The sequence below is a fragment of the Bombus impatiens genome, unplaced genomic scaffold (genome assembly GCF_000188095.3).
Source record: "Bombus impatiens unplaced genomic scaffold, BIMP_2.2 scf_0487, whole genome shotgun sequence".
Classification (NCBI taxonomy): Eukaryota; Metazoa; Arthropoda; class Insecta; order Hymenoptera; family Apidae; genus Bombus; species Bombus impatiens.
Window position 1 is genome coordinate 1,572,099 of NT_176906.1, and position 26,748 is coordinate 1,598,846.

The window sequence follows — 26,748 nt, forward strand, 5'->3', positions numbered from 1 at the left end:
TTTAAGCAACAAAACGGAAGCAAAACAATACTGACACACTGACAGATACAAAATACAAATGATCCTCGGATCTCGACTCGTTTTTTTCTTTTCACGATAAAGACAAGAGTCGTTTTGTTTAAAATCAGGCGCGAGGTTGCCCGGTGGAAACGTCCTGTCTGAGGACGAACAAGATGGAAGAGGCGGAACGTCCGACGATGAAATGATGTCTGATTCGGAATCCTCCATCGCCTCTTTGACGGACAGAAAGAAATCCTTCGAGCAGACGATGGACGAAGAAGTTGTAATCCTGGCTGAAGCTGTTTGGGACCACGTGGCGATGGAACCAGAGGAGCTAGCTTTTCGCGCTGGCGATGTAATCGAAGTTTTGGACAACCTGGACAAAGACTGGTGGTGGGGCAGTTGTAGAGGAGAACATGGCTGGTTCCCGGCTGCATTTGTTAGGGTATGTGACCAATTTTTCTTAAGATTTTTACACTAAAAAATATCAGAAATTTCGATTAATATAATATTTCTCACTTTAAAGCAATCACTACTATTTTAGCCGAAATAAAAAATAAAGCAAAATTTTACAAGTAATTATGTATACTTATTAGCGAAAGTTATGACTTTTATCGATTCATTCATGAATCAAAATGACTGTGGAATTGCAATGAATTGTATTGAACTTTATGTCTTCAGTTACGCGTAAGCCAAGAAGATACTGTTGAGGATTGTTTGGCGGCGATGGCCTCTGGAGGCGCGTCAAATTCGCAACTAAGAAGACGTACCAGTATTTCGCTGTTATCAAATGAACAAGTCAGAACGAGCGTAGTTCGTGAACTAGTTCAAACCGAAAGGGATTTCGTTAAAATACTGAGGGATGTTGCGGAGGGTTACATAGCCGAATGTCGACGGCGCACGGATATGTTTACAGACGAGCAGATAGAAACGATTTTCATCAATCTCGAGGAACTGTTGGACTTCCAATCTGAATTCTTGAAGGATCTGGAAACTAGAATCGATTGGAGTGCTCCGTACAAGAGCTGCGTCGGTGAATGTTTTCTAAATCATGTAAGGACGTCAAAATTATTTAATATCCATTAGATATTTCTTTCAATAACAATGTTTGCTTTAATTTTATGATATTAAAAATTGTTTCAGAGAGCGGGATTTCGTATGTATTCGGAGTACTGCAACAGTCACCCGATGGCTACCGCCACTTTACAGGAGTTATACCAACATAATCGTTATAGCAAGTTCTTCGAAGCCTGCAGGTTAATGAGAGGGCTGATAGAAATTCCTTTGGACGGATATTTATTGACACCAGTGCAACGGATATGCAAGTATCCACTCCAATTGGCAGAATTACTGAAATATACGAAAACCGATCATCCAGATTACCATAAGATTCAGGAAGCTCTAGAAGCGATGCGAGATGTTGCGGTTTTGATTAACGAAAGAAAGAGACGGATGGAGAGCCTAGAAAAACTTGCTGCATGGCAACTAAGGGTGGAAGGATGGGAGGTAGGAATCCTAGAGAGATAATGAAATTTATTTGTATAATATTATTTCGAAGCTCTCACTTATTTCGATGGTGTTATACTTTAATATCTTTTATTAATACTACAGGGTGAAGATCTCATAGAAGTTTCGTCGCAATTAATTTATCAAGGAGAAGCTGTGAGAGTTACTACCGGCATGTGGACAAATAATATCACACTTTTCCTATTCGACCACCAGTTAGTGTATTGTAAGAAGGATATCTTAAAGCGAAATACCTATGTGTACAAAGGACGAATTTATCTCGACACGAGTGAAGTGATCGATGTTCCCGATGGGAAAGGTAAATTTTCAAACCGTGTGTCATTAATACATCATCTAATTCTAGTTCTATTTTTAATATTTCAATCGTAAATTGTTAATGGTTTGTTCACAGATCACCAACTAGGTGTAACAGTAAGGCATTGTTTGAAAGTATACAGTTGTGTTAGAGATAAGTGGTTGTTATTCTGCTGTCGCACAGCGGAAGAAAAGCGTCGATGGTTGGCAGCCATGGCCGAGGAAAGGAGACTGGTTGCACAGGACAGAAATGACGGATTGGAGTTCCCTGCTGCGGCCAGGCAATTGGCTAGGATCGCAGCAACGAGACAGCAGAACAGACCGCCAATTAAACCTCGCAGTACGTAAAATAATTATTGTCTGAGCCTTTACAATAAGTACTTTAAACTTATGATATTATTACAATTGTCTGGATTGAATAATTACAGACAAAACGTACAAAAGAGAGTCGGCTTACGAAATGCCTACAATGGTTGGGCAAGCCACCACAAACTCGTTAGGACGTAAAGTTGGCACTTGGTTCACGTTCGGTAGCAGCAAGAAAAACACGCGACTTCAGCCGTCCTGAGACAGGCCTACCTTCGTACCATACATTGACTTGTGAAAGTCTGACGAGAAGCGCTTAATCGTTGCTTCGCAACCGTGATTCACAAATTACTTGTCGTTCAAGAAACATTTCTCAGAAAATTTTTTCACATCGAGATTTATTCGGATTTTCTTCAATGTTTTGACATTTAAGAATATTTGAATAAACAAACGGACATCGTATTCGTTTTAATCTGTACGAAAGCAAACGATAACAAGCGCTTGTCACGTGTATGGAACGAAGGTATTTTATTTATCTAATCGTTAAGTTTTATCTCTTAGTCGTTGTCGATTCAACAATATCGGTACGTCCTGTTAAAAGGGTAAGCAAAACGCTACGATTTTCGTCGGTCCGAATGTAGTTATTCTCGTTTAATTTAAATCACACGCAGTTCGATAAAAAGGAAATATAACTTTGTCGATATCGTTAGCGATATTTATTTCACTGCCTCGAAGAGGATTCTTCTAGATTCTATGCTCTGTCGTCTTACAATCACACAGATCACTGCAATCACGGAGTGACAAGGTATTATCACTTAGTTGTTTTCAGAAAAATGATAACCGTTGTTTGTTCAAAGTATAACCGCAAGAAATATTACTAATTAAGCGTAATTATAAATTCATATAAGCAACGTTTAGACGAAACGAACAATATTACAAAATGGAAAAGAATAACATGCGGAAAGTTTGAACTTATTAAAGGCAAAGCGATAAGTATTGAGGCGGGACGAAATAGAAAATATTATTGAAGAAAAAAAGCTTGCATAAACTAAAAAAATGAATGCACTTACTATTAGATATATATGAATATTATGCGTAAAGCCGATAGCGAGCTTTTGCGGTACTAAAGAGAAAGTACTAGTCACTCTTATCACGGAATCACATAAAACACCAGTGATAAAACTTTAGCATTATCGGAATGCAACCGCTTGTACGTTGTAAGCAATGAATGGATTAGCAGTGGCCACGTGTTTTTTATGGTAATAAAGACTGATTGAGAAATGCTTGAGCAAATAGGTACGGAGAGTAGCACTGAGAGAAAAATATAGTCAAAGCGTAACAGAATTTCGCTAAAAGTAGATATATTTATTACTACAGAATGAAAGACCTTCCACCTGCATTATTGGTTTGATAACCACTTAGATAGTCTCCTCTAGTACGCACATTGAAATAAAGAGAAACAACGTTGACACAAATATCATACTTTGAAATTTTCTCTCAGTGAAGCAAAACGTATCACAGTACATAGTATCATAAAAAAAGAAAAGAATCTTAACTTGTTTCACGGTACGCCCTTTTACTGCCCAAAATTATCGTCATTTCATCTAAAGCAGTAAACCATAATACTCATCGTAGTTTGTACGAAGGTTTTAAATTTTTGGTAAATGGACGAAGAATTATATTTCTACGTCGAATATGGAGCGACAGTATTAATGATATAGGTACCACCTAACATGTAAATACTCGCATATCAAGCTTGTTTTCTACTGCTGCTGTAGCAGTTTCTAAACGGAAAAAAATCATCTGAGATATCTTTCAAGTTTTTCTACTCTTGTACAGAAAAATGTTACGAGAATATTACGATGAAAGCCAGTCAGCAAAAACCTCTGTGTTTTGTATGTAAAAAATAATGGAAACGTGCACACTGTAATTCTTCATCGAGTACAATTCAATTAACGTTTCAAAAAAGCTGATCCATCAATTGTGAAAGTTTTTAACACTGCCAATATGTTTACTAAATATTTTTTTTGTTCGTTTCTGACACTTTTCATCGTCTTAATGCATATATATTTTTCGAAATATACGTTCATAAAAAAAAAAAATAATTGTTATTCTATCTTCGATCGCAATTTTGCAGAAAAAAGAAGAAAATACTTGTGAAACATAAACAATACACAGAAGTATATTTTTGCTTATTTCCTGGCATTGTATTTACTATATGACGAGGACAATATGATGACAAAATGAAAGAGAAAGATTCCTACTCAACTGTACAGAAACCATTAACCATTGATGTTTAGACTAGAAGCGATACATTTGTTGCTGAACCTAATTCATTTAAGAGTTATTTTTATAGGACAAATTTATTTGTTCGAGCGCAATTTCTCTGTAAGCATTGTTATATAAGGCCAACTATAATGGCCAATGTGACTAAACATAAGGAGAGAAATATCACATGTTAATTATAAACGCTGAAACGATAATATCGCATATTGCACAATTTAGAACTTTCCATTCATTGAATTTTACTAACATCAATAAAGAAATAAAACTTCTGTAAATTGTCAGAGTAATATTACAAATATTCGCAAGACACATTAGTTACAAAATAAAAAAAGAAGTTTCAACATAGCAATGGTTTATTCTTTACATTGACTATATCTTGTTAAAGACGCGTAAAGTAATTAATAATTCAATATATATCCTTTCTATAGTTAGGAATTAATAAATTTGTATTGTTACTCTGAAAATACTAAAACAGACTTTGCACAAACGTCAAAATGATGTGCTTTGAAGCAATAATATTACTAGGCGTTACAGTAATAACAGTTTAGGCTGTTGCATATGTATGTGAATGCATATATTTTCCCTTATATTTAACATAAATAGTTGCGCGTGCATATTGATGATTGCCATATTTTATAATTGTGCGTTATTAATATGCACGTGAACGTTCCATTTTCGAAAATTTGAAAAAAAAAACTGATACAATAATGTATCGCTTTGTTTCATGTAAATAATTAGGTATTGTACTTTATAAGTGTAAATATTGTAGAACTCTTCGTTAGCGCAAACTTCAACATGTTCTAGGCCATAAGGAACTTTAAAATCGAATGACATATAAATTTTGGATAAAGATTAATTATTGATTAATAGCACAATGTTTTGTATATTTGTATATTTAATTTAATGATTTAATAATAAATTACCCTTTTTGCTCGATTGTTCACGTTATAAATAATTATCGTTTATGATATGTACAGTTGAAATTACATAATGTTTACAATTGTTTTCAAAATATAAATATATACTCAGTTAAATATATGTAAATAAACATTTTATAATTACTACATCATTATTATTTTATTGCACTGAATTATATATATGTCCTACACATTACTTTTCACAAGTACTATTAAAGGTAGTATACTTTAAATAAAATCATACTCAAGGAAAAGATATTTAATAAAAAAAGACCACATCTATTACTATTTATTATATGTATTCATGAAAATTAGGTACCTAGTATGTATGTAGTACTTTTTGCAATTTGAGCTTTTAATTCAGAATTCTCTTTCCTCAACTGATTTACCACTTGCCTTAGGGTTCTAGCTTCTTCTAACAATTGAGCATTTTCATCTAAACTTTGTGAGAAACTTTCTTGAACATCTCGTAATTCTGTAATGTACTGGCATGCCCTTGCTAGAATTCCTCCTTTACTCTGTAAACATAAAACATCAATATGTATTAGACATACATATGTCTTTTACAACAACGCATCTTTATAGAAAGATGAAACCTAATCTGTCGAACGTTGTGATTTATAGTTTGATAGTACAAAATGGATCATACGCAATTCGATAAAATAATATAAAACGGAAAATGTTGTATATCCTTTATTTCCTTATAAAACGAAAAGACTTATCGGATGACTTAATACTTTGAACTAAAATACCATAATAATAATAAAAAAAAAACCAGTGCATGATGTATAGGACTTAGATGTATAAAAAATATGTACTATATTACCTGTAACTCAAAATTGGTTTTTACATCTCCATCTCCTGTTGAACTTTGTTCACACTCAGGTAAGAGCTTCCCCAATTTTGAAATCCAATTATTAATTTTATCCCTACGGCGTCTTTCAACTTCATTATGTGTTACCCTTCTTCTTTCATCTCTCTATATGATATTATATAGAGTAATAATTAATATCATTCAGCAATTTCAATTAGATATAAATCACATAAAATATTCTACCTTTTTAATGGTAGTAAGGATATTTTGTGGATTATCTATTTGAAGTTTAACACGTGGTGCAACTGTTCTTGTAGTTTCTGAGGTAACTACTTCATTACTATTACTAAGTACATAGAACTGACCATTTATAGGTGATGTCAAGACTTGAACTGTATTATTTATAGGTGCAGCTATTGATAATTCAGTGTTATTTGTATGATTATCACCAACTTGTACCACACGGTACGCCACTGCATTATCATTTCTATTTACTTCACATAATTGATACTGAATATTATCTTCTTCTGTGACTGTTTCTATTTCTGTGTCGCAATCTATTATTTCTGCTTCTTCTAAAACTACGCCGACATTGTCATTGCTAATTGTATTTTCATCCACACTATAAAACATTATATACTTACAAAAGCATACACGGAAAAATGTGGTATGAAATAACCTTATACGTCAGACATTTGTTTTCCAATTTTCATATGGTATAAAAATATACATTTGATTTTACGAAACATAAATATAAATTCATATATTTAAAAAAAAAATAAATTATTTTACATATCTTTTTTAAGTTCATAGAAATCAACAGAAACATTCTATTAAGAATATGTCATTATTTTATTTTTATGATTATATTATGGTAAAAAAAAACATTTTACAAAATTATAAAATCAATAAAAAGCATACCTTTCATCAATATTGCCAAAATGATTTAATACTTCCATTGTAATATTCAGATTAAATTACCTTAAATCAAAACTTTATCCACATAAGAATGCACTACATTGCACTTGCACTGCAATCTATTTACTGTAGGCAATGCGTCACAAATCAAAAAATTATATAGATAAAATAACGTATTTTAAATATTAAATATTTAAATGTACAAAAATATTAAATATGTTATCATATTTAATACAAAGTGCCAAATTCTTATAATAAAAGTATAACATCTAAAAAATAATTATACTCAAACTATTTAAATAATATTTTTATAAGTAATTTTATTGACTATCTAGTTATAAAAGTGTAAGATATATTTCTCTTTAACATTTTTTATATAATGATTCAAATATTATAATATCATAATATTAATGAATAAATATTTAGAATATTTATAGAATTTTTGCACGATTAATTATAGGCAATAAAGGAATAATGGGAATAAATTAATATGTAGTAGTTATGATTTATCAGTTATGATTAAAACCAAATATAGTATCGTATGTTCAAAATTGGCACGTTTAATAGTAATTTTTTGTTTACTTCCCTGCTTAAATGCACTGATAATGTTCAATGTTAGGGAAAGATTAAATACCATATTTTAAACTCGGCCATTAATAGTAAAATATATTAATTAAAAATATATTAAATAAAAAAGTAAAATATATTCATTAAAAAATGAAGTATATGTAATGTATATGGTATATATAACAAAGTCTTTATACAGTAAAAAAATAAAGTAATATTTGTGGCATCGTTTTCAATGTTATTCTGTATTCACCGTATATAAATTGATTATATTGATTTTTAGATTTACATGTTGTATAACAAAGAAGTCTAAAGAATACTTAGATTGAAATGAGATTGCGAAGTTTTTTCATGTATGTTGCAAGTACAATATAATGTCGTGGCATATTAAATGATTTAACTTCGGTTTGTTGGATATAAAATTACTTGTTCTTTTTTATTTGTTACTTAATGATTTTCAACGCGTAGGATTCAAAAATGCAAACCTGAACTTTAGAAATCCAACGGTTCAAAAATTATGCATATGTAAGATACGCATTTTTACTGTATTTTACAGGTTAGCACGATGCCATATTACTCTTATCAATCATTTGATTGGTCGATACAAATGAGCATTGAATTAAACTTCGCCAAATATTAGCTTGTATTCTCGTAGAGGATAGAATGAAATTGAATCTAATCTGATATTTACGACAATCAAAATCCCGCCGTAAAATGGCCGATACTCATGTATATTTGTGTGCAGCCAGCGATTCTACTCATTGAACGAATCATGGATTGGACCACCATGGTGTCAGAGTAACGCGTGAAATACGTTAAAAATGTTACATACGCATAACTTTTAAACCATTAGATTCTTAAAATTAAGACTTGTGTTTTTGGATTTTACGCGCCAAAGACATTAAATGACAAACAAAAAAGGCAATAATTTCATGTTTGATAAATTAAAGTTCATCATATTTTTATACGTTTTCATATGTGGTGGTGTTTTTATGTTACCCTAGTATGGTATCACTGCTCCATGTGTGTGATTTACCGAATTTTGTGATTTAAATTCAACCACTTGTTGTAAATATAAATTTAATATATTAATCATGCTTCATTAAAATATGAATCTTTGATATACATGTATGCATGCAGAGTACATTCGATAAAAGGTAAAAGATAGGTTACGAGACAATTGACGCACCAATATTTTTAGAACTGCGTTTTCAGTGAATTGATACACGACACGAACTGGTGAAAATATTGTGTTTAACATTTCTATTTTTCTTTAGAATGAAGCCTCCAAACGAATTTATTTTCTTATTGATTCATATCTTTGCAATCATCTTAATTGTACATTGTGAAGATGAAAACTACTTTGAAAATATAGAGTAAGAATATTAATAAGTTCTTTTTACATCTAAAATTAGGAGAAATTTATATTATTATATGTATAAATTAAACAATACATAATTTTACAGGAACTCAGAAGAACTAATAGATCCATATTCATTTTTTTATGATAAGCACAGTAAAACAATGGATAAAGAAATAAACATGGACATGTATGTATAAAATGTATATTCAGTTGTTGTAAATGCTATAAGTATTAACTTTTTCAGTAGAAAAGATATGGTACAAGAAAGCACCAAAGTTGAAAACGAGTTGGAACCTCTTGAACATGAAAATAATTATAGTAGCCACGAGGCGATCTTTTATAAGCGTCTTATTAATCTATTATTATCAAATATTCGCATAGAGGTAAAAGGCTAATATTATTTATGGTGTAATTTCTCAAACATGTTCAAGAAGAATGTATTTTGCTTTTTGGAAACAGAATGAGAATGAAGTATCAATAACAGGAATATTAGAGATTGAGGTATCCCATTCTCAAATGGAAATACTTAGAAATTTTCAAATTCATAAAACATCTTTAAGAGAAATTGATGAAATTCTGAGTAATATAATACAGGAACCTCGATATAATTATATGTTTGAAGCTGTACATATATTTGATGTATTGCACAAAGGTTTTGGCACAATACTTAAAACAGTACAAGAATATGTAAGAATATTGGTTTTGTTTAATTATATTTGTGGTTTATATATTTATACGAAAAGAATTTTATTAATTTAATATTTTAGCCAGATGGAGCTATAATCTTATTTACAATGATAATGGCTTGTTTGACATTTAAAATGATGAGACGTAGCCAAAGATTTCCTATTTTGTGTATTATACAAATTATATTCATATTGAGCTTTTTTATGACTTGGTGGCAGCTTATAAAGGTAAATAACATTAACTTATAATTTTATTTTAGTTTTAAAAGAATATTATTTCTTAAGTATATTTGTTCTTTTAAGGAAGCCGAAATTAAGTCTGTTGCTGCACAAATGAAATTTTCAGACATACCAATTTCGTGTCAACCCGATAAGATGAATTTGTGGCACAAGTTTATTTCATTCTTTTGTAAGTATATATTATTTTGGTACATTGCAAAATGCTCTGGAAGGTTACTGTCATCTTTCTATCGTCATCGTTGTAGCTAAGGATGATTGTGAGCAATATTATGAAACAATAATGTCTAATCCAAAACTAAAAATTACACCTGCATTTGCATTATCACATTTTATTACTACCGTTGTTCTTCATCCAGTTACGCACATAGGAACTGTTATATCTGGCTTTATAAATAATGCTACAGGTAATTGATAAGTTTTATTCATAGTTACATCCTAATAATTCAGTTGATTTAATAATTTCATTTAATCTTTTAGATAATCTACCTTGGACATATGGATGGATAATAAAATGTATGCTGTACATATGTATAGGTTTTGTTATAATAATGATACCATTCTTTCTGTCTGGAGCATCATTTAATTTAGGCTTAGGACCATTATTAAGATTTGGAATTAGCCATGAGAGAAAATATGGAAAAGGTAATTCATTACACAGTCTAGAAAACCGAGAACCTGTACAGATAATTCTTAAGGTAATATATAATTTCCCTTGTTTTATTTGGAATGTTTTGTTTTTAACTAAATTTATCCCAGATTTAATTGTAAATCTTTTGTATGTAGTTGTTTAAAAACTCGAAACTTTTTTTAGGTAACTCATGGTACCGACGTACCGCAAATAGAAGATGTTCCGAAAGTCAAGCAATCGAACGCCTTACCAGCTTTAAAAGATTATTGCGCAGAAGAAACTATTGTGACAGATAGCGATATTCGGGAAAATTTCGATGATTTATGTCGCGGTGATACGATACAGAACAGTAAATTATCGAATAATCATAATGAAGAAAAATTGGATGCAATAATAGGAGAAAATAAGGATGGTAGAGGGGATGGTTAATAATTTATTGATTACTTGTTTCGTGATATATATATAAACTGTTAATTTCTAATGTACTCAATCAAGTAAATATTTCATTACATAAAACTTAATGTTACTTATTGTTAATACTTAGATTAATAATTAACGAATCCAAAATGTCAATTTTATAACTGTATTTGACAGCTTGTGACCTATAAAGTATTGTTTCAGTATTGTTTATATTTATTTTGTTTGTAGTTGGATTGTGATTATATCATATTGTATAAGGAAGACGATATTTAATATTTTTACAATATGCTGTAACAATGTCCATATTATGTGATTCCAGTGCTTTAATATTTCCAATATTTAAATACACGTACTTTTATAAACATGCAATGTTCGTTTAATACAATATGCAAATTCTATATAATTTAATAGAATTATTTCGCAAGCAGAAATACGGGTACTAATGTGAATTCAGCCTAATGAATAGGAACGAAGAATTCACTAAACGTATATATCCTACTGCTATGATGAGCTGAATTTTTTGTATTTATTTTAAAACGTATTTGTGTGGAAACTATGTTGGATATACGTACATAACAAGCGCAGATGTTGTTGATGTAGCCGGAATAACGATTAGGAGAAGTGGTAGGTGACGACGATCCCGCAAAACTAAGTTCTGTGTTCGTAATTAATTCTATTTATGCAAACCAGCGCGTTCGTCTCTACACACACAGCACAGTTTCAAAACAACTTGTCATCTCATACGTACCTCGTCAAGAATCTAATTAAATTTCAACATTATGTTCGAAAATTATCGTTAAATTTAATTATGAATATATATATAATTTAAAAATTGAAGTTCGAAACTGCAAAAATTAAATTTTTACACTGTATCACTTGCAACTTTTCGGATGTTTAAATAGTTTTGTTTAAGAAAACAAATTTGACTAACGTAAACCAAAGGTGTGAAGCTTGTCTATCAGATCGAAAAAAAATTTGTAAGAACTGGTCAATCAAAATATTTAGAATGGCTCGATTGAACGAAGCAACGGCTAAAGAACTTTTTCAAATTGTGTATAGGTCCATGAACAGCAGGTGTGTTTATAGGTAACAAAGAGCGATATGTATTTAGGGCAGAGGGTTGGGTTTCATAGGGCCATAGATGCATTACATGCTCGAGATGATGTCTAAGAGAACCGAGACTGGTACGCGTATGCCGACGTGTTTGACCCTTAGTTCTGTTTCCGCAAACCATCGTCCTTTATCTGACGTATATTATGCTTGTTCCAAAATGTTTGTACCTTTGTGCGCGTTCGGTGTTTTGTCATGAATTTACACATCTAAATATTCTCAAGATTATTTGAAGGTTTCTTCTTTAGTTACTATTATAATAAAAAATTAAAAAAATTTAGATTTGAATAATATCAAACGCGAATCACTCAAATAATATCTTATATCTTTAAAACGTGAATAATCGTTTAACTTCTAACTTCGTTATCGTCAGTTTGTCAGACGGTTTTTCTTTTTTCATCGCTTCAGCAACTACAAGCATCGAGCAAATTACAAGCGTAAAACGAGCGTTTGGAACGCTCGTAAGGAGTCTGCAAACTTTTCACGACTTCGTGGAAGTTCGGTGCAGCGTAGCTTAATCCGTTTTCGCGATGTCTAAAGCAGACTCGATCATAGATGCATCGACGAGCATCGAGAAGGCTATCAAAATAACGAACCTATCTCATTTCAAAGTGGCTTAATTGCGCTTGGCTGCATCTAAAACGACCCGGGATCCGTTCTATGCACGTGCAACCAGGCTTTTCACCTGAAACCCAAACGGCCCTTCCTTACATCTGCTCCATTGATGTATCTTGGTTCGTCATTAGTTAGCGGTGAACCGCTAAAAATTCGAAGAACTTCGAATACCAGACATCGAACGTGTGCATGGCTTGATGCGTGATGCCAACGTGTGTGTACGTATATATGTCTTGATCTTCGAGAAGCTTTCTTCGACATCCTCCGTTACTCAGAATTCCCTGAAGACTTCCACCTGGTTACGCTCGAATACCGATCGACGAATCGATGATCGATTCACAAAGTGCACCCGTGGCCGATGTAAAAATAGAGGATGGTTGGTTGTTCGGTTGGCCGATATCATTCGTACCGAAATATCAAAGTGTTCGTATCGTAGTTCCGATTTTTCTTCGGTTAACTTTCCTCTTTGCTCGTACGACTCGCGAAGAAAAGTTGGATCGTTTCTATCGCCGCACCGGTACTGTCATTTCTTTCAAAGAGATTTTCGGGAAAGTTATCGATAATTCATTTTAAGTGGTACATTACAATTGGAAACTCCATAGGAAAGTTCCAACGGAAGACAAACTTCCAGAGGCGGTCGAAGTCTTCAACAAAGTGAAATACATAATGCATGCCTAGCTGGAACATAATTAAGCAAGGCGGGGGAAAGACGAAGTTTTAACCGATTTACTTCGTTCCCGGCGCGAGGTAGACAATTCAACCTGAGTTCTTGCAGAACTTCGTCTTAGAATATGCTACGATCGTTTTAATAACCATCTTTCATTGCGATATAGTCGATGTAACTTATCCATGCTTCGTGAGGATACATGCGATCATTTTTTGTTTCCGTTCCTTACGACAGTTTACGCCAATCATTTACAGAAGGGTTATTCCGTTTAGTCGACTGGAATGTGTGACCGTACAAACAATCGGATATCCGGCTTCACGATGTTACCGTTTCTTACACGGCTTTGATCGTTAGCCTGTAAATTTTCGTACCTCCATGTTAGCCGATCGAGGATTCAGTAACTCATGAGAGGTCTGGATATCGGGAAATGGATGGTAGGTGTAACGATCGGTTACTGCTACTAAACGTTTCGCTGTTCACCAGAATTGCTGAATGTAAACTGTCTATTACCGACGTTGGACCTGATCGTGCACGCTTCTGTTGAGTACGCATTTATCAGCATTGTGCAGAGCATGGAGACCAGAGAACTGGAACGATATAGATTTTCTCCGATCCTTCCTGTCTGGATTTACGTTTGTTCAAGCAGATATAGCCGACGTTGTCGTTGATATCGGTTACGATGAATAGAAAGAAAGCCATTTCTACAGTTATCGGTGAAGTTTTATCGATCCTAGTCCCCTTGGTTATTTAAAAAAAGACTCCTTTCCACTTTATAGATTTTAACGCGAACTTTGTGCGTTAAATGAAGTTTGTATAAGAGAAATACTTAAAATGTGTTCTAGTATGTATAGACACGATATTATATCAAGATAGCTCCTCTGTGGTCTATTAAAGCTGGCCAGTGACAAGCATCGTACTTGTGATCAAAGCTGCACCTATCTCTATATACAGTTTATTAATTACTTTGTCGTGTAAATACCGTTTCGCGAACGATTTTAATTGTTCGATCAATGAACGTCAAATTGCGAAAAATTATCTATTAGTCTTCAAAGCGATCGTTTCGTGCAAATTACATCGCTTTTGTAATTTTCCTCTTAAATTTACGACTTTTTATCGGATCATCTCCTGTAAAATTATTTAAATTCTAAATATGAATTTTATCTTTAATCTAGAAGGTAAAACTTTCACAACTCGCAAGTACATCAATATCTTTTTTTTTCTTATTTTATGCTATAGCTCTATTTCAAAGTTTCTATTCACCTGTTCGAAACTTGGAAATACCTAATTCCTATTTGTCTTTCAGAATCTTCGAGTGTCACGTGTAATTAACACTTTATCCAACGGTGATGACCGCTGGGAAGGTCCAACCAAAAAGGAAAGTGTAATTCAATGTCGGACCCGTGGACATATACACGAGCGAGCAGAAGTAACCGCATGATAACGCAGCATTCCAGTTTGAGAGGATAGTAATTAAGACCTCAACTGGTCCCAAGGGACTTTGTACGCCGTCTCCCTATATCTTATCGCATGGCTCGCCCGACTGGATGTCCATGCTTTATATATATATATGGGTTTATTCACCCAAGAGGGCAGTTCTGTATCGAATGAGTCGTTGTACTTGTAGCCAGAGTTCGATCTTTTGTTTCCCAATTATCGACGAAATTCTTTCGAACGATCAGGCATCGTTTCGTCACGAATTATCAGGTGTTTTGGTGAAACATGTGAGTTAAATTTGAGAAACGATCTATCTAGAGAATTTTTTTTAGTAGCATAGTAACGTATAGACTGTGAATGTCTATGTGTTTATGAGAACTTCCGAGGTTCAAAAACCTATAGAATCTACATAATATTCTAAGACGTAAATTCTAAGATGTAAAATATTCAAAGTAAAGTATTTTTATAATGTTTAGTAGTCAAAACAAATTGCTATCCCAGTTCTCGATATAGTAATGTGTTTCAATATTTAGAAGCATTAGAATTTAAATACTTTGTTACTCGTACTTTTCCTTCAGGTTCCTTATTTAAGATCTAGGTCGATCATGGAGCTTTGTTTTTTGTTCGAGGAAATACAAATTGCCGTCGATGCAAGAATATAGTCGCGCCATAGCGTAAGAATAAAAGGCTGCAAACGAGATTATACCTTAATACGCAATATACGTTTTATTTCGTAGAGTCGAGCGACCATGGACAACATGACAAATGTCGTTCCCACTGCTCTGACATAGACGTTGAAATTAGTCGTAGAGTGGTTGTTGTCGTTCAATCGACCAACGAAACCATTAAATGTCAGGAAATCGAACCGGTTTAGAGGAGCTTAAAGTAAAATTCCACGTCGCGGCTCCGTGGATATAAATACAGGAAAACTGGTCGTATGGCAATTATATCGGCACGACTTAACGTGAAACGATCATTTTTTCCGCCGTTGGTCATATGGGAAAATAGTTTAATATCAGTGAACCGGTTTGATGCTGCGTCGGTCGTTTCAAGTCTGACGCTCGGACACGCAGCTTGCATTATCCTTCGTGCATCAGAAATAAGAACAAAATAAAATGAGGATCATTAATGAACATACACCGCGAGAACTTAAGCAGACGTTGGAATACTGACTTCTTTTTAAGATACAAACATTATTCTGCACGCTTCGATTCAATACGCTATCGATGCATAACACAGACGCTTGTAAAATTTATATTTTCCAGATTCTTATTTTTATGATAAATACGATATCGCACGTCTCATTCTTGATTAATAGTTTGATGTGCTTAATTAATAATCGATGATCAACGCATTATATGCGTATAAGATATACAAAGTTTCTTAAGTTATAAAAATAACGTTCGTGCTCCAAAGATAAATAGAAGAACGCGAGATCACTACTCTTATTACGTTTATTAATTGCTAAATATTAAAGTGGCAAATGATCGATAGAAATCACAAAATTACAGAAGCTGGAAATAATTACGATGCAGAGTCAAGTAACGTAGGTATTTCTATAAGCGACGCGAGCCGACTCAATAACCGTGATCACAGATATCATCGTAACCAGTCGCTCTGAACTGACATGATTAATAGGAGCCGCCGAAATTGGTTCTTAATGACTCGATAAAGAAATGGGGCCTAACCATCATTAAATGCGTTTTAGTTACGCGTTTCTAATTCCTAGTTGGGCTAATGAGCTTTTCATCAGATTCGAGTAATCTTCCGGTTTGAGAACGAGCCTTGCTTATTTTTTTCTTCTTCTTCGAGCTCGTGAACGGTCGAAATGATCAGATTAGAATATAAAGATAGAACCCTTTATGCTCCAGCGCCGCTATAGCGATATCGATAATACGAAGATTGTTTCTTGTATTATTTTCACCGATAAAGATCATAGAAGCAAAGAAGCAAAACATTTTTATTTCGGTACAAAGGCCTTGCTTTTGAAACCTTACATTGCAAAAGTGTGCTAAAGAATATGCATGGTCATCATAAAAGTCGGTCGTATCATAAAAATTGAAGCATTTGCAGTAATAAGAAACCATCTCCGATATTTGAATTATATGCACCGCAGCAGAAGAAAAATAATAGGTTTCACATTAAAAAATGCAAAAATTTACTAGTACAAATATTAGTTGATTAATAGCCTGTAACACGTTCAAAAAAAATGACTTGAATCTGATCGATTTTAAGTTGGTATTTATTGATCTACAAACATTATGAAAAAGTGGAGCTGCCTCCTTATTGCAGCGGCTCGTTCAAATTTCGGCATGCAAAATGTTAACAACTAATTTTGCGAGATATAACCTTCTTTTGCCAAAATACTCCACATTTGCATTCAATGTCGTTGTCGTTCCTTTGCTGGAAGCCTAGGAATTATTAGTCAACGGAGAATACGAGGCACGTGGATACACAGCGGGTAACGATTCTGCGCGGATGATGAATACCTAGAGAGCGCGCAAGCATTGCCATCGTGAGGGATGCCTCCGAGCGGCAGACTCATGTCATCGTGTCATCGATAATTGATGTATGCGCGAACTAATGGCTGTAATTACCTCAACCTAATATCCACCCTGGAATCTCGCGCTTCCCCGTCGCGCGTATGCGTCCGTCGTAGCGGCGGGAATGAAGCCAGGGCGGCGTGCGCGTTAAAATTTCCAGAAGAAATTAATGATTTCACATCGGTCGTGACAGTTAGGCGGTGATAATTAATCGTCACGAATCGCCCGAAGCTGAATACATTGACCAGGCCTCCTTGTCATATTTCTTTCCATTCTTCTAGCTCGTTCTTTCAACGGAATTATGCGAAACCACCGTTTATTAGCGTTCTAACGATTGTCCGCTGATATTCTATATCGCGCGGACAGTGATGGAATGCCCGTACGAAAAGAACAATTGATAGAACACCGACAATCGATATTGTACGACGATTTCGTTATTCAGGGATTCTTTTAATGAAATGGTACTGTTCTGTGTCTAAATTTCGGAGTTTAGTAAGTTTCATATATTAACAAGAACCATTCGATATCTGTAGGTATACAGTTCTTGGCCATCGAATTAGTTCTATTAAAAAGTCGAAATATTTTACATTTTTGTAGTGAACTTGTGAGACGCGAGTAAACTTCGGTAGGAAAGTTCATTAATTACTAAGACGTTATATATATGCTTTGCCACTTATGATACAATGTGATAATTAGAAAAGTGGAATTCTTGTGTATGGTTCTTATTTGATAATCAAAACCTAATATGGTGACAAATGACGCTTGATCTTGTGCTTCCAAGAAAATAAGAGATGAATTTAGCATATTCTTCCTTTAGAAAAACAGAGAGGAGCACCAGACGCAACACGTAGACCGTGACGTCAGGGTCCGAACAAGAAATTTGTAAGTCTGGTGCGTTGGTATAGCAAAGTAAAGGAATATTCGAGTAGAAATTAGAAAGCAATGGCGCCTGAACGAAGCATCTTACACGAGGCGGTAATAAGATTACAAGAGGACGAGAGTGGTGTGACTAACGAGGCTATCGTCACTGCAAAAGCCAGATGTTCCCAAGTGTATAAGCCGCCCAGGACGAGTCTTTCTGGTGGTCTTGTGTCTGGCCATGTGTTTGCCTGCGTGTTGCCTGTCTAGTCGGGCTATTTATGAGATAAAAAAACCGGCGCGGATCAAAAGTACGCCGTTGAAGATACACGACGTGATTGTGCAATTTCTTGTTAGTGCCGAACGCGTCTCGTTTCCGCCGGCGACGCGCACCGCCAGTGTAAGATTAATGCTCGAAGACGATTTCCCACGCGGAGGATTAACGACGACGTTGTTGCCTCTAGCTTACTATAGTGCTTTTAATTAGAATCGTCGAAATTCGTAGAGAAGTGAAAGCGGAATACATACTGAATTCTCAATTCCAAAGATTCATACGCAGGACAAAAAGTGATTCGTGACGTATGTTTTAAGCGCATAATACAAATACATATATTGGTATGCTTTAAAGCAGCGGTGTACACAGGGTATACCGATGTAAGGTGTAATTCGACGAACTTTTATGCGAGTGATACACGAGCGAGGTTGCTGATACGATAAAATGCACCTACTCTATTCCCTTTTGCATCTGCAAGCTTGAGGCGCATTATGGCGAAAATTCAGGTTACCGACATTTCTTAGATTTATTGTACTCCACGAGAGCTGACAGTTTACTTACGTGTCGCCGGTGGATTGAGCCATATGCAATTGCCCCACTTCGTCAGATTCATATTTCACGATACACGTGCATATATGCGATTCCATGTATCTCGATATAAAGAGAGATACCTGTCTAGAACCGTGAAAAACGTAAGCTATTTTTATTCTATCGGACAGAAATGTCTGATTTTACACCCGTCCAAGCATTACTTATCGTCTCGCGTTGTCGCTCAAAGGGTTGAATGAATAGTTGAAAAGCTCGTTAACTCCTTTGGAGGCGAGCTTTGCGGAAACTTGGAAACTTCAAACGTCAACCGATAAGAATTTTCGCCTCTTACCTTCTCTTCTACGTTCGGTTCGCGATCCTCCGCCAACGCGATCGAACTTAACTTTGTAAGTGCCCGGTAAGCTCGTTTCGCGAGAAAAGCAAACCAACGAGACTAATATCGATGTCATGTCACGCGAAAGATCAAGAATTTCCCCTTTCGTAGGATGAATCGTCAGCCGGGAGATGTCACTAACTCGTTGCGCGCTGTCAAGTCGTGTTCCAGCTCGATTCTTAGTAGCGTGCAATTAGTCGGCCAGTATTAGCATCGAATCCATCTCGAGGGACGTAGAACTGTAAGAGGGAGCGAGCTTGGTAATTCAGCTCACGCGGGATACGAGTCGGTCACGGTGTTGGCTTCGCAAAGGGAAACACATACATACATGCACACGACATGTACCGATACATAGTGAAGCAGACGGGATAAAGGAGGCGTTGCTTACTAATGTTGTTATTGAATTATTTCGAGACTTAGTTTTACGTGCGAGGGATCAAACCGGGGCTTTAGTCCTTTGCAGATGGAGGAGGCGTGGTCCCTGCTCGATCCTAACTGCTGTCCCTTCGAGCCAAAGGTCCTACGGATCACGGTGAGTCCTGTGCATCCTTGACTAGATTAAGATGCGATTAGGATGCTCTTAGCTTCCTCTCGCCGGATATTCTAGGATACTCTCGGTTTCCCCCTCGTGTCAGGAAGCTGAGCCCGAGTGTGCATCGAAGCGACACGCCATGCCACGCGCTGCTCTCTCCACTGGGAGATTCGGATCAAGACGCGACAGGAAACGAAAGAAACCTCGAGCGATGGCACGCGAAGAAATACCGACTCGTTTGAATCGAACGAACATAGCCTATCGTTTATCGAACACGAAGAAATAATATTAATCTTGAAACGTTAGAGACATATAAGACGACTTTTCTTCTTCTATAAAACGACTTTTACATTTCAAGACGTGAACTAATGAGATTTATAGAAAAAGCAATAATAATAATTTCAGACCAAGACGTTAAGATAATTATCTAGAACCCAGATCTAATGATAACGGAAGAAACCCATCGATTTGTATGCTTATATATATGTATATCGTAGAAGTTTTGATAGCCGCATCGAGACAACGTGACTCGCGAAATGCCGAATGTACGACGTGCGTCAAGTGCAGCTGCATGCGTCACGCGCCAAGTATACCAGCACGCGTGGAGCAAAAGAACAGCAAGGATAAACTGTCGGTGGATATCGTAGCAAAAGTACGACGAATAGCGCTATAATTTAGAACAAAAATGCAGTAAGCAGCTGTTACATCGTGAAACGAGACGTTGGAATATAGGGAAAGGGTTGAAGAGCGCGTATAGCCAGAGGGGTGGTACATGTAGCTCGTTTCCTCGACTACGAAATTGATCGAAGTTTGAAGTTTGTTTCCACGACAGGTTACCATTAAGCTCGCGCCGTGTACACAGCTTCACGGTTGTTAACGGTCGCGTGATCCAACGTCACATTGCATCGAGCGCGTTGCAGGTGATACCGGGACCTATTAAACTGATGATATTATGTATATTGTATTAAGTAATTATGTAGCTACATTATCGGCGCTTTTAATACGTTATAAAATTCGGATGACCTGACGCGTACACCCGATCCATCGTGCTCCCTTTGGAAGGTATAATGGTGAATTGTGTTTCATAATAACGAGGCGGGTAGCGGTGATAATGTTTTCGACGATGTGGAAACTTTTCGCTGACGCGATACGCCCTTGCAAAGGATAAATCCATAACGATACTATTCGATATAGATATAGAACAACGGTTATAGGTTCCATGATATTTTCTTTGTCGTGATTAGTGCGGTCAAAAGATGAGACCATCGTTAACAGCGATGGTAGAACCTTGTGACGTGATCTTCGGTTACAGGGTATCTCAGTGAAATAACTATCGTGTAAGACAATCGGGAAGGGATAAAGGAAAATGTAATAGGACTGCAGTACGTAACATAATATGTACTATATAATTAATGATACTATGTGGTAAGAAGAAATTATCTTTTATTTGATTTTGTATTCTTTGGACTAAAGTGGAATTGTAAAATTACAAAGAATTTTTTTCTTCGATATCATGCGTGTGGATAAAAATAGTCTGCCGCTGATCCAAGTGATTCAGCAGTCGCGAACAGAGCTCGCAAGAGAAAGAAGCGAATCTTCGGATCTGTGAATGGAGACGGTCGCGTTCAAATGGAGAAATCGTGTTTCAATTACAGCGGAACGTCGACTCCACTTCCTGATAAATATTCACGTCTTAATGTCGAACGCCGAGATCGAAGAGGGACCGCCTTTTCTCTTTTAACTCACCCCTTTTACTTTGCAATTGTTCCATCACCGATATAACCATCCATATAAGAATATTTCACTTTAAGAAACAAAAAGAGAGAAAGAGAAAAGAGAGCAAACGACTAAGAAATATAATTAACGATCACGAGTCACCGCGAGCTTTGTAAGGTTTTATTCCGCAAAGCACGCGACATGTCTCACCGCGAATTATGCCCCAGGGTTACGAGGGTTAATACAGTGGGTTCGGTGTAGCCAAACGCAATGTGAATTTTTATTACACCTCTATACGTGTCTCTCGGTCTGGCAAGCTTTAACCCCTCTCGGGGAATAGAGAGAAAGAGAACGGAGGGGTTTGTTCCGGATCAGACAAAAATCTTTCGGTTGGACGATAATTCGAATTCGGTTGCGTACGGTTTTTTTTCTGGGGAGAATCGGAGACTATGGGGATTTGTATAGTATATATTACGTATAGCAGAATATATGAAACGACGGATAGAGGGTAAAGTTTTCCCTCTTTCAGACAGAAATACCCTCTCGGCAGCCTCTCGCGGCGTTCTCTCCCACGCGACTCGCTGAATTGTGCCGTTCATCGCGTAAAACTGACGCCATCTGCGTTTAATGCTACTACTCTCTCCCTTTCCGCGGCACGCGACGATGGCGGTGCAGGGGATGCGATCTGGCTGTGGGGCAAAAGCCAGGACTGATCACCGTAAAAGCACACAGAAACGCGTTTCGCAAATATAGTCGAGCTTTTTCAGCGGCGCGTCGAATTGCATGCGACATTTCCTGACTGTTTTGCACGATGTTCCCATACCGGGACTCGGGCCCGGAAACACACAAAAAAAGGGCAGCGTTACGTGCCCTGTTATTGGAAACTACGCCCGATGTTTATAGGAGGAAGCTCGCGCTCGAAGTACATCGTCGATGAACACCGTTATTAACGTCCGGACCGATGAAACGGGACAGTCATTTTTATTTTGTTTTTCTCCCCTCCATATACATATCCTTTCTTCTCGTTGCTTTCCCTCCTCGATTTTATTAGTCTCTTTGGTTCTATTTAATTCGTTTTACTACATACAACAGTTCTTTTGGTTCGATAGACAAAAATATACGTTACTCTATAAAAAATAATTGAAAAGCTGGAAAATACACGTAAAAACTTTAAAAAGTTTAAAAAATTTCCCATCTCCTATTTCCTGCATATTCTTCTGTCAAACGTCTTTTATTGTCATAAAAATTCTTTTACTTTATTTTATATTAGTACGAAAATATTCATTTTCATTAATATCGTAATAATAATATTGTAATAAAAAAAGGAGTTAATCTGATTATGAGATATCGTATATAATAAAATTTATCATAACTCCTGTTGATTCGATGAATCGGACGAAAGTCGAAATAGATCCCAGCGATCGTGAACGAAATGTACGAAGAAACAATTGAAACGGAGGTGTTTCTTTTTCGAGAAGTTTGTTGTAACGTACTCGTACGATCAATTCTCACGAACGACGCATTGTGTGTTACAGCTTCGTTTTATCGCGTATCACGTTTGAGGCTTATAGAGAGAAACGTTGAACATCGGATACAGTTTGGCCAGGAGTCGGTCCGGTTAGAGGCATGATTGCAACTGATGCGAACGGATTGTGAAAACACTGCTTTCGTTTCTCTCCCGGCGATCCGGACGTTAACGGCATTTCGAATGCAGTTACGAACTTCGAGGCAAAGCCGCGTAACGTCACAACGATATTTCCGATAAGATTCGAGTTTTCTAATGCGTTCCGAATACATAACGAGTTTACAAACGTCGTTTAGAACACGGCCTTCTCTCACGCTGGGCATGTTTAATAACAAACATTAGTACCAAAGCGATAAAGATTGGGGCGAATCCAATGAAATTCTCGTAGCTTTTCAAAGTTTCGCTTCTTCCGGGAACTTGGAAGTTTCTGGACCTGCGGTTAGGTATTGAATACCGAATTGGTATATCTCAATATATCCCTGTGGCTCTGATTAAACCAGCTGAAAATGTTGACGAAATACGGAAACTCGGTTCGAAGAAGGATACGTCTTACGGAATCCTCAAATAGTACAAACTACGTAAACTATCTTGAATTCCTCTTCTGTTTCTTCCACGAACTGCAAATCCCTAAAGACAATTTTCCGTGAATACGGACGTATCAACTTCGAAGCCCATGCTCGCATTAAAATTCGCAAAGAAGTGTTAGTTTCAATTTATGACGGCGAAAGAGAAACACGCGGCTCGGTTCTTTTAAGCATCATAAGGAAAGTTGCAGCGATCCGTGAGCCTCGTGAAACTCTGCCGGTCTTATTGTTGTTCAGTATTTCACTGTTCTACGGACTCGTGGATTGTCTCTCTCTGGGGTTTGAAAGAACGGGGGTATCTGGTTGCAGCAAATAAAGGGAAGCACCTAATGCGAGTCCGTGACGATGGCAGGCGACTGCCTTGGAAATTCTTGATTACATACACTTTCTTGTTAACGTTCCACGCTGCCTGACGTGAATTTTTATACGTTCGCTTCTTGTTATTCCACTCGCTCGTTCCATCCTCGTAGAACGTATGAATTTGATGCTCTTATGTGTTACCGTCCTTCGAATTTTGATCAACCCTCCGACCGTTTCCTCTTTCAATTACTCTTCGATCATTTGCTGCACGGATGGTAGCTTCCTTGTGGAGAATGTATATTAGATATCGTACTTGATCAAATTCTAGTCTGCTTCGTATATAATTTTTCCTCTTCAATTTTCTATAATTCATAGCTGCGTTATTTCTCCGTTTCCTCTTTTTTCTTTTTTTGATTAATCTTAAAAGAAAGAATTTTTGATTATGTAATCTTGAAAGACACGAATTCGCTAATGATTTTCCGGTGTGTATAACATGTTTTAACAGTAACGTCTGAAACTACAGAATTGCCCATTTTGTCTGATATCTAATTAAAATATGTAACACATAACACGGTTCAATTTATCAAGCTCTATCTCTTTACTGATGAATCAAACTGTTAAAAATTAATGTTCTTCTCCTTCATCCTTCTGTTCTTCCTATATATTTCCTTTCATTTTGTATGCACTAAAGAAATAATACATTAGACAAGTACGGGAACGAATATCGCTGGAGAAGGAAAACGCAGAGTTCATATGGATCAGAATTCGAGATAAGGAGCGCAGTTTGTCAGTGAAACGATGTAACACCATTTGGATTTCTTCTACGGTGCACCTAACGTTGCGAACTGTTCCACCGCCCGCGGTTGAATTTAAATTCTATTCCTTCGGGATGCGCGTTATTACTCGAAGGGTACTAATAGAATGTGCTTCTGCAGACACGCGCAAGAAAACTATCCCGGGTACAAAGTAACAGCATCTTTTCTCGGAAACAAATTCCAGGAGTGAGATCGCGGTCATGGTATGCGCGAAAGTAGCGCCGGATTCGCGCGTAGCTTAGCAGAAAAGTTTCTATCGCGTTTCGTTTCTCGTTTCTTACGCGCCATCCTGTCGTACCGCATCGTAGAACCGACGTGCAGTCGCCCTGTTTACGAGAGAACATTTTTCCCAACTGTCTGAATCGCGATTCTTTATTAGCGTTGTTCGAAACTAGAACAGACAAATTCATTGTTTGCTTCTACGTGGCTATTAGGAGAAGAAAAATAATATCTTTTTTCACAATGAAGTCGGTCCATAAAGAACTCGAATACAATATTTTATATCTTAGTATATTAGCTAGTCGAGATATTCGCTTAAAATGACAGTGAATAACGAGAGATCGAAAACCAACCGAATCTTCATGCTATCGATAGCGAGTGAGTAATATTGTGAAAGAATATTGTGAGAACCATTGGAGAATTGAAGAAGTGTAAAATTCATTCGAAAATTGATAAGAGAAACTTTTAAGAAAATTTATTTTGGAGGTCATTGTTATCATACTATTGTCAAATATAATTTTCATTATTTTATTTCATATTTAGTTGGACCAAAAACTTCTCTGTAGCTCAGCATCTTCCTGCAATATCCTTTCTTACGGCGAAATCATTCGACTAAGGATTGGATATTCGAGAATATTCAAGATATCCGATCAGAATAATACTATGTTATCCACTAAAAGCGGTTAATCAGTAAATTGAACGCATTGTACGATTCACGACCACAAAATCTGCACGAGCAGCCCCGAATCTCGCGATTTACCGTACATACCTACAACTTATTCGCAGACGTCTGCTAGGCTTCTGTGTCAGCGCGTTCAGCCTGAAACATCGGTAGAACGAGAGCCCTCGCTCTTCATCAACAAAACCGTAAACGAGGGAGCGCGGTCGCACCTCTTGGATCTCTGCGGTAAGGATCGCGAATTCGAGGGTTGTATCAGCCCTCGCGGCAGAATTTGAGCCCAGTCTAGCGAAAAAGATTCCCTAATGGTGGGCGAGGTCTTCGAGAACACTGTCGTTGTGCACACGTATTCGTGTGCTTGTTACCAAATACATATATACGCGAGTTTCAACCACAATCCTTCCAGATAAACCGAAACCTAGGGAAACGCACTATGCCATCGTCTTTCGTCAGTGGCGACGAGAGACGAGGAAGAACGTAAAAATAACAGAGAATCGGTGCACAGAGGAGTTGAGAAACGGGGGAACGCGTGTAATGCAGCGTGGAGTGTAATTACAGGTTGGAGAACATGCGCATGTATATTCCGGCGCCAGTAAAGCGTACACGCGTTTCTAACGGTGCTTATTGCCTTCATTGGTCACTGTTCGTGCTGCGAACAAAGCAGATGGGAATCCTTAACAGTTATTGGCTGGGGCTGGCTGTTTCTACGTCGCTACTCCGATGGTAGAAAGGCATCGGTGAGGTATGAGCAATTTATCGGAGGTTACGTTCGAGGCTGGTGCTGGCTGGCCATCCTTTTCCGTGTTACGAGCGGAACCAAGGGGACGAAAGAGCCTAAAGGGAGGCGATGGATAGGTCAGGGGTTGAAGTGTTGGTACGAAGGGACGCGGGGAAACGTCGCCATCACTTTCAATTAGATAATTGAAACGGGGAGGGGCAGAGACGCGACCGCTAACGCATTTTCCACACGTGTTTTCGCGGCTGGTCGA

General features: G+C 36.5%; 3 protein-coding genes across 19 annotated transcripts in view; 2 read left to right on the plus strand and 1 right to left on the minus strand.

Annotated features, from left to right (window-relative positions):
• LOC100744098 (serine-rich adhesin for platelets) overlaps nucleotides 1-5,159 on the plus strand; it is a 136,431-nt gene extending 131,272 nt beyond the window's left edge. For 9 of the 10 annotated variants that reach the window (XM_033321752.1, XM_033321751.1, XM_024368908.2 and 6 more), the window contains 6 exons: nucleotides 129-445; nucleotides 682-1,053; nucleotides 1,144-1,506; nucleotides 1,612-1,825; nucleotides 1,919-2,161; nucleotides 2,250-5,159. In XM_033321752.1, the coding sequence (XP_033177643.1) occupies nucleotides 129-445; nucleotides 682-1,053; nucleotides 1,144-1,506; nucleotides 1,612-1,825; nucleotides 1,919-2,161; nucleotides 2,250-2,389 (1,649 nt within the window). In that variant the 3' untranslated portion in view covers nucleotides 2,390-5,159. The remainder of the gene's footprint in view (nucleotides 1-128; nucleotides 446-681; nucleotides 1,054-1,143; nucleotides 1,507-1,611; nucleotides 1,826-1,918; nucleotides 2,162-2,249) is intronic. The other variant, XM_012387821.3, reaches the window with a different exon arrangement.
• A 414-nt stretch (nucleotides 5,160-5,573) lies between these two features.
• Nucleotides 5,574-7,223, minus strand: LOC100748172 (upstream stimulatory factor 1). Its single transcript, XM_024368910.2, has 4 exons — nucleotides 7,066-7,223; nucleotides 6,388-6,766; nucleotides 6,157-6,309; nucleotides 5,574-5,848 (listed from the first exon to the last, which is right to left on the minus strand). Exons 1-4 carry the CDS (start codon nucleotides 7,101-7,103, stop codon nucleotides 5,642-5,644), a joined length of 777 nt encoding a protein of 258 aa, XP_024224678.1. The 5' UTR covers nucleotides 7,104-7,223; the 3' UTR covers nucleotides 5,574-5,641.
• Nucleotides 7,224-8,372: 1,149 nt separating this feature from the next.
• Nucleotides 8,373-11,330, plus strand: LOC100748295 (chloride channel CLIC-like protein 1). Of its 8 annotated transcripts, none has more exons than XM_012387859.3 (10): nucleotides 8,373-8,786; nucleotides 8,888-9,005; nucleotides 9,096-9,179; nucleotides 9,237-9,375; nucleotides 9,452-9,679; nucleotides 9,760-9,906; nucleotides 9,982-10,087; nucleotides 10,164-10,322; nucleotides 10,396-10,560; nucleotides 10,730-11,330. In XM_012387859.3, the coding sequence occupies exons 1-10, from the start codon at nucleotides 8,756-8,758 to the stop codon at nucleotides 10,840-10,842; spliced, it is 1,290 nt and encodes a 429-aa protein (XP_012243282.1). In that variant the 5' UTR covers nucleotides 8,373-8,755; the 3' UTR covers nucleotides 10,843-11,330. The 8 variants fall into 8 exon arrangements, with proteins under 8 accessions (XP_012243282.1, XP_012243277.1, XP_012243278.1 ...); XM_012387854.3 differs by having other exon boundaries at nucleotides 8,374-8,786; nucleotides 9,240-9,375; nucleotides 10,396-10,613; nucleotides 10,730-11,031; XM_012387855.3 differs by having other exon boundaries at nucleotides 8,374-8,786; nucleotides 8,907-9,005; nucleotides 10,396-10,613; nucleotides 10,730-11,031.
• The last annotated feature ends 15,418 nt before the right edge of the window (nucleotides 11,331-26,748 follow it).

Excerpts from the sequence above, each read along its gene's own strand:
- LOC100748172 (XM_024368910.2), bottom strand. The coding sequence starts at position 7,103 with ATGGAAGTATTAAATCATTTTGGCAATATTGATGAAAG. Across the intron at positions 6,310-6,387 it reads TCCTTACTACCATTAAAAAG|AGAGATGAAAGAAGAAGGGT; the intron begins GTAGAATATTTT and ends AATATCATATAG. Across the intron at positions 5,849-6,156 it reads AAACCAATTTTGAGTTACAG|AGTAAAGGAGGAATTCTAGC; the intron begins GTAATATAGTAC and ends TTATGTTTACAG.
- LOC100748295 (XM_012387853.3), top strand. The coding sequence starts at position 8,756 with ATGTATGCATGCAGAGTACATTCGATAAAAG. Across the intron at positions 9,006-9,095 it reads AACTACTTTGAAAATATAGA|GAACTCAGAAGAACTAATAG; the intron begins GTAAGAATATTA and ends ATAATTTTACAG. Across the intron at positions 9,907-9,981 it reads CTTGGTGGCAGCTTATAAAG|GAAGCCGAAATTAAGTCTGT; the intron begins GTAAATAACATT and ends TGTTCTTTTAAG.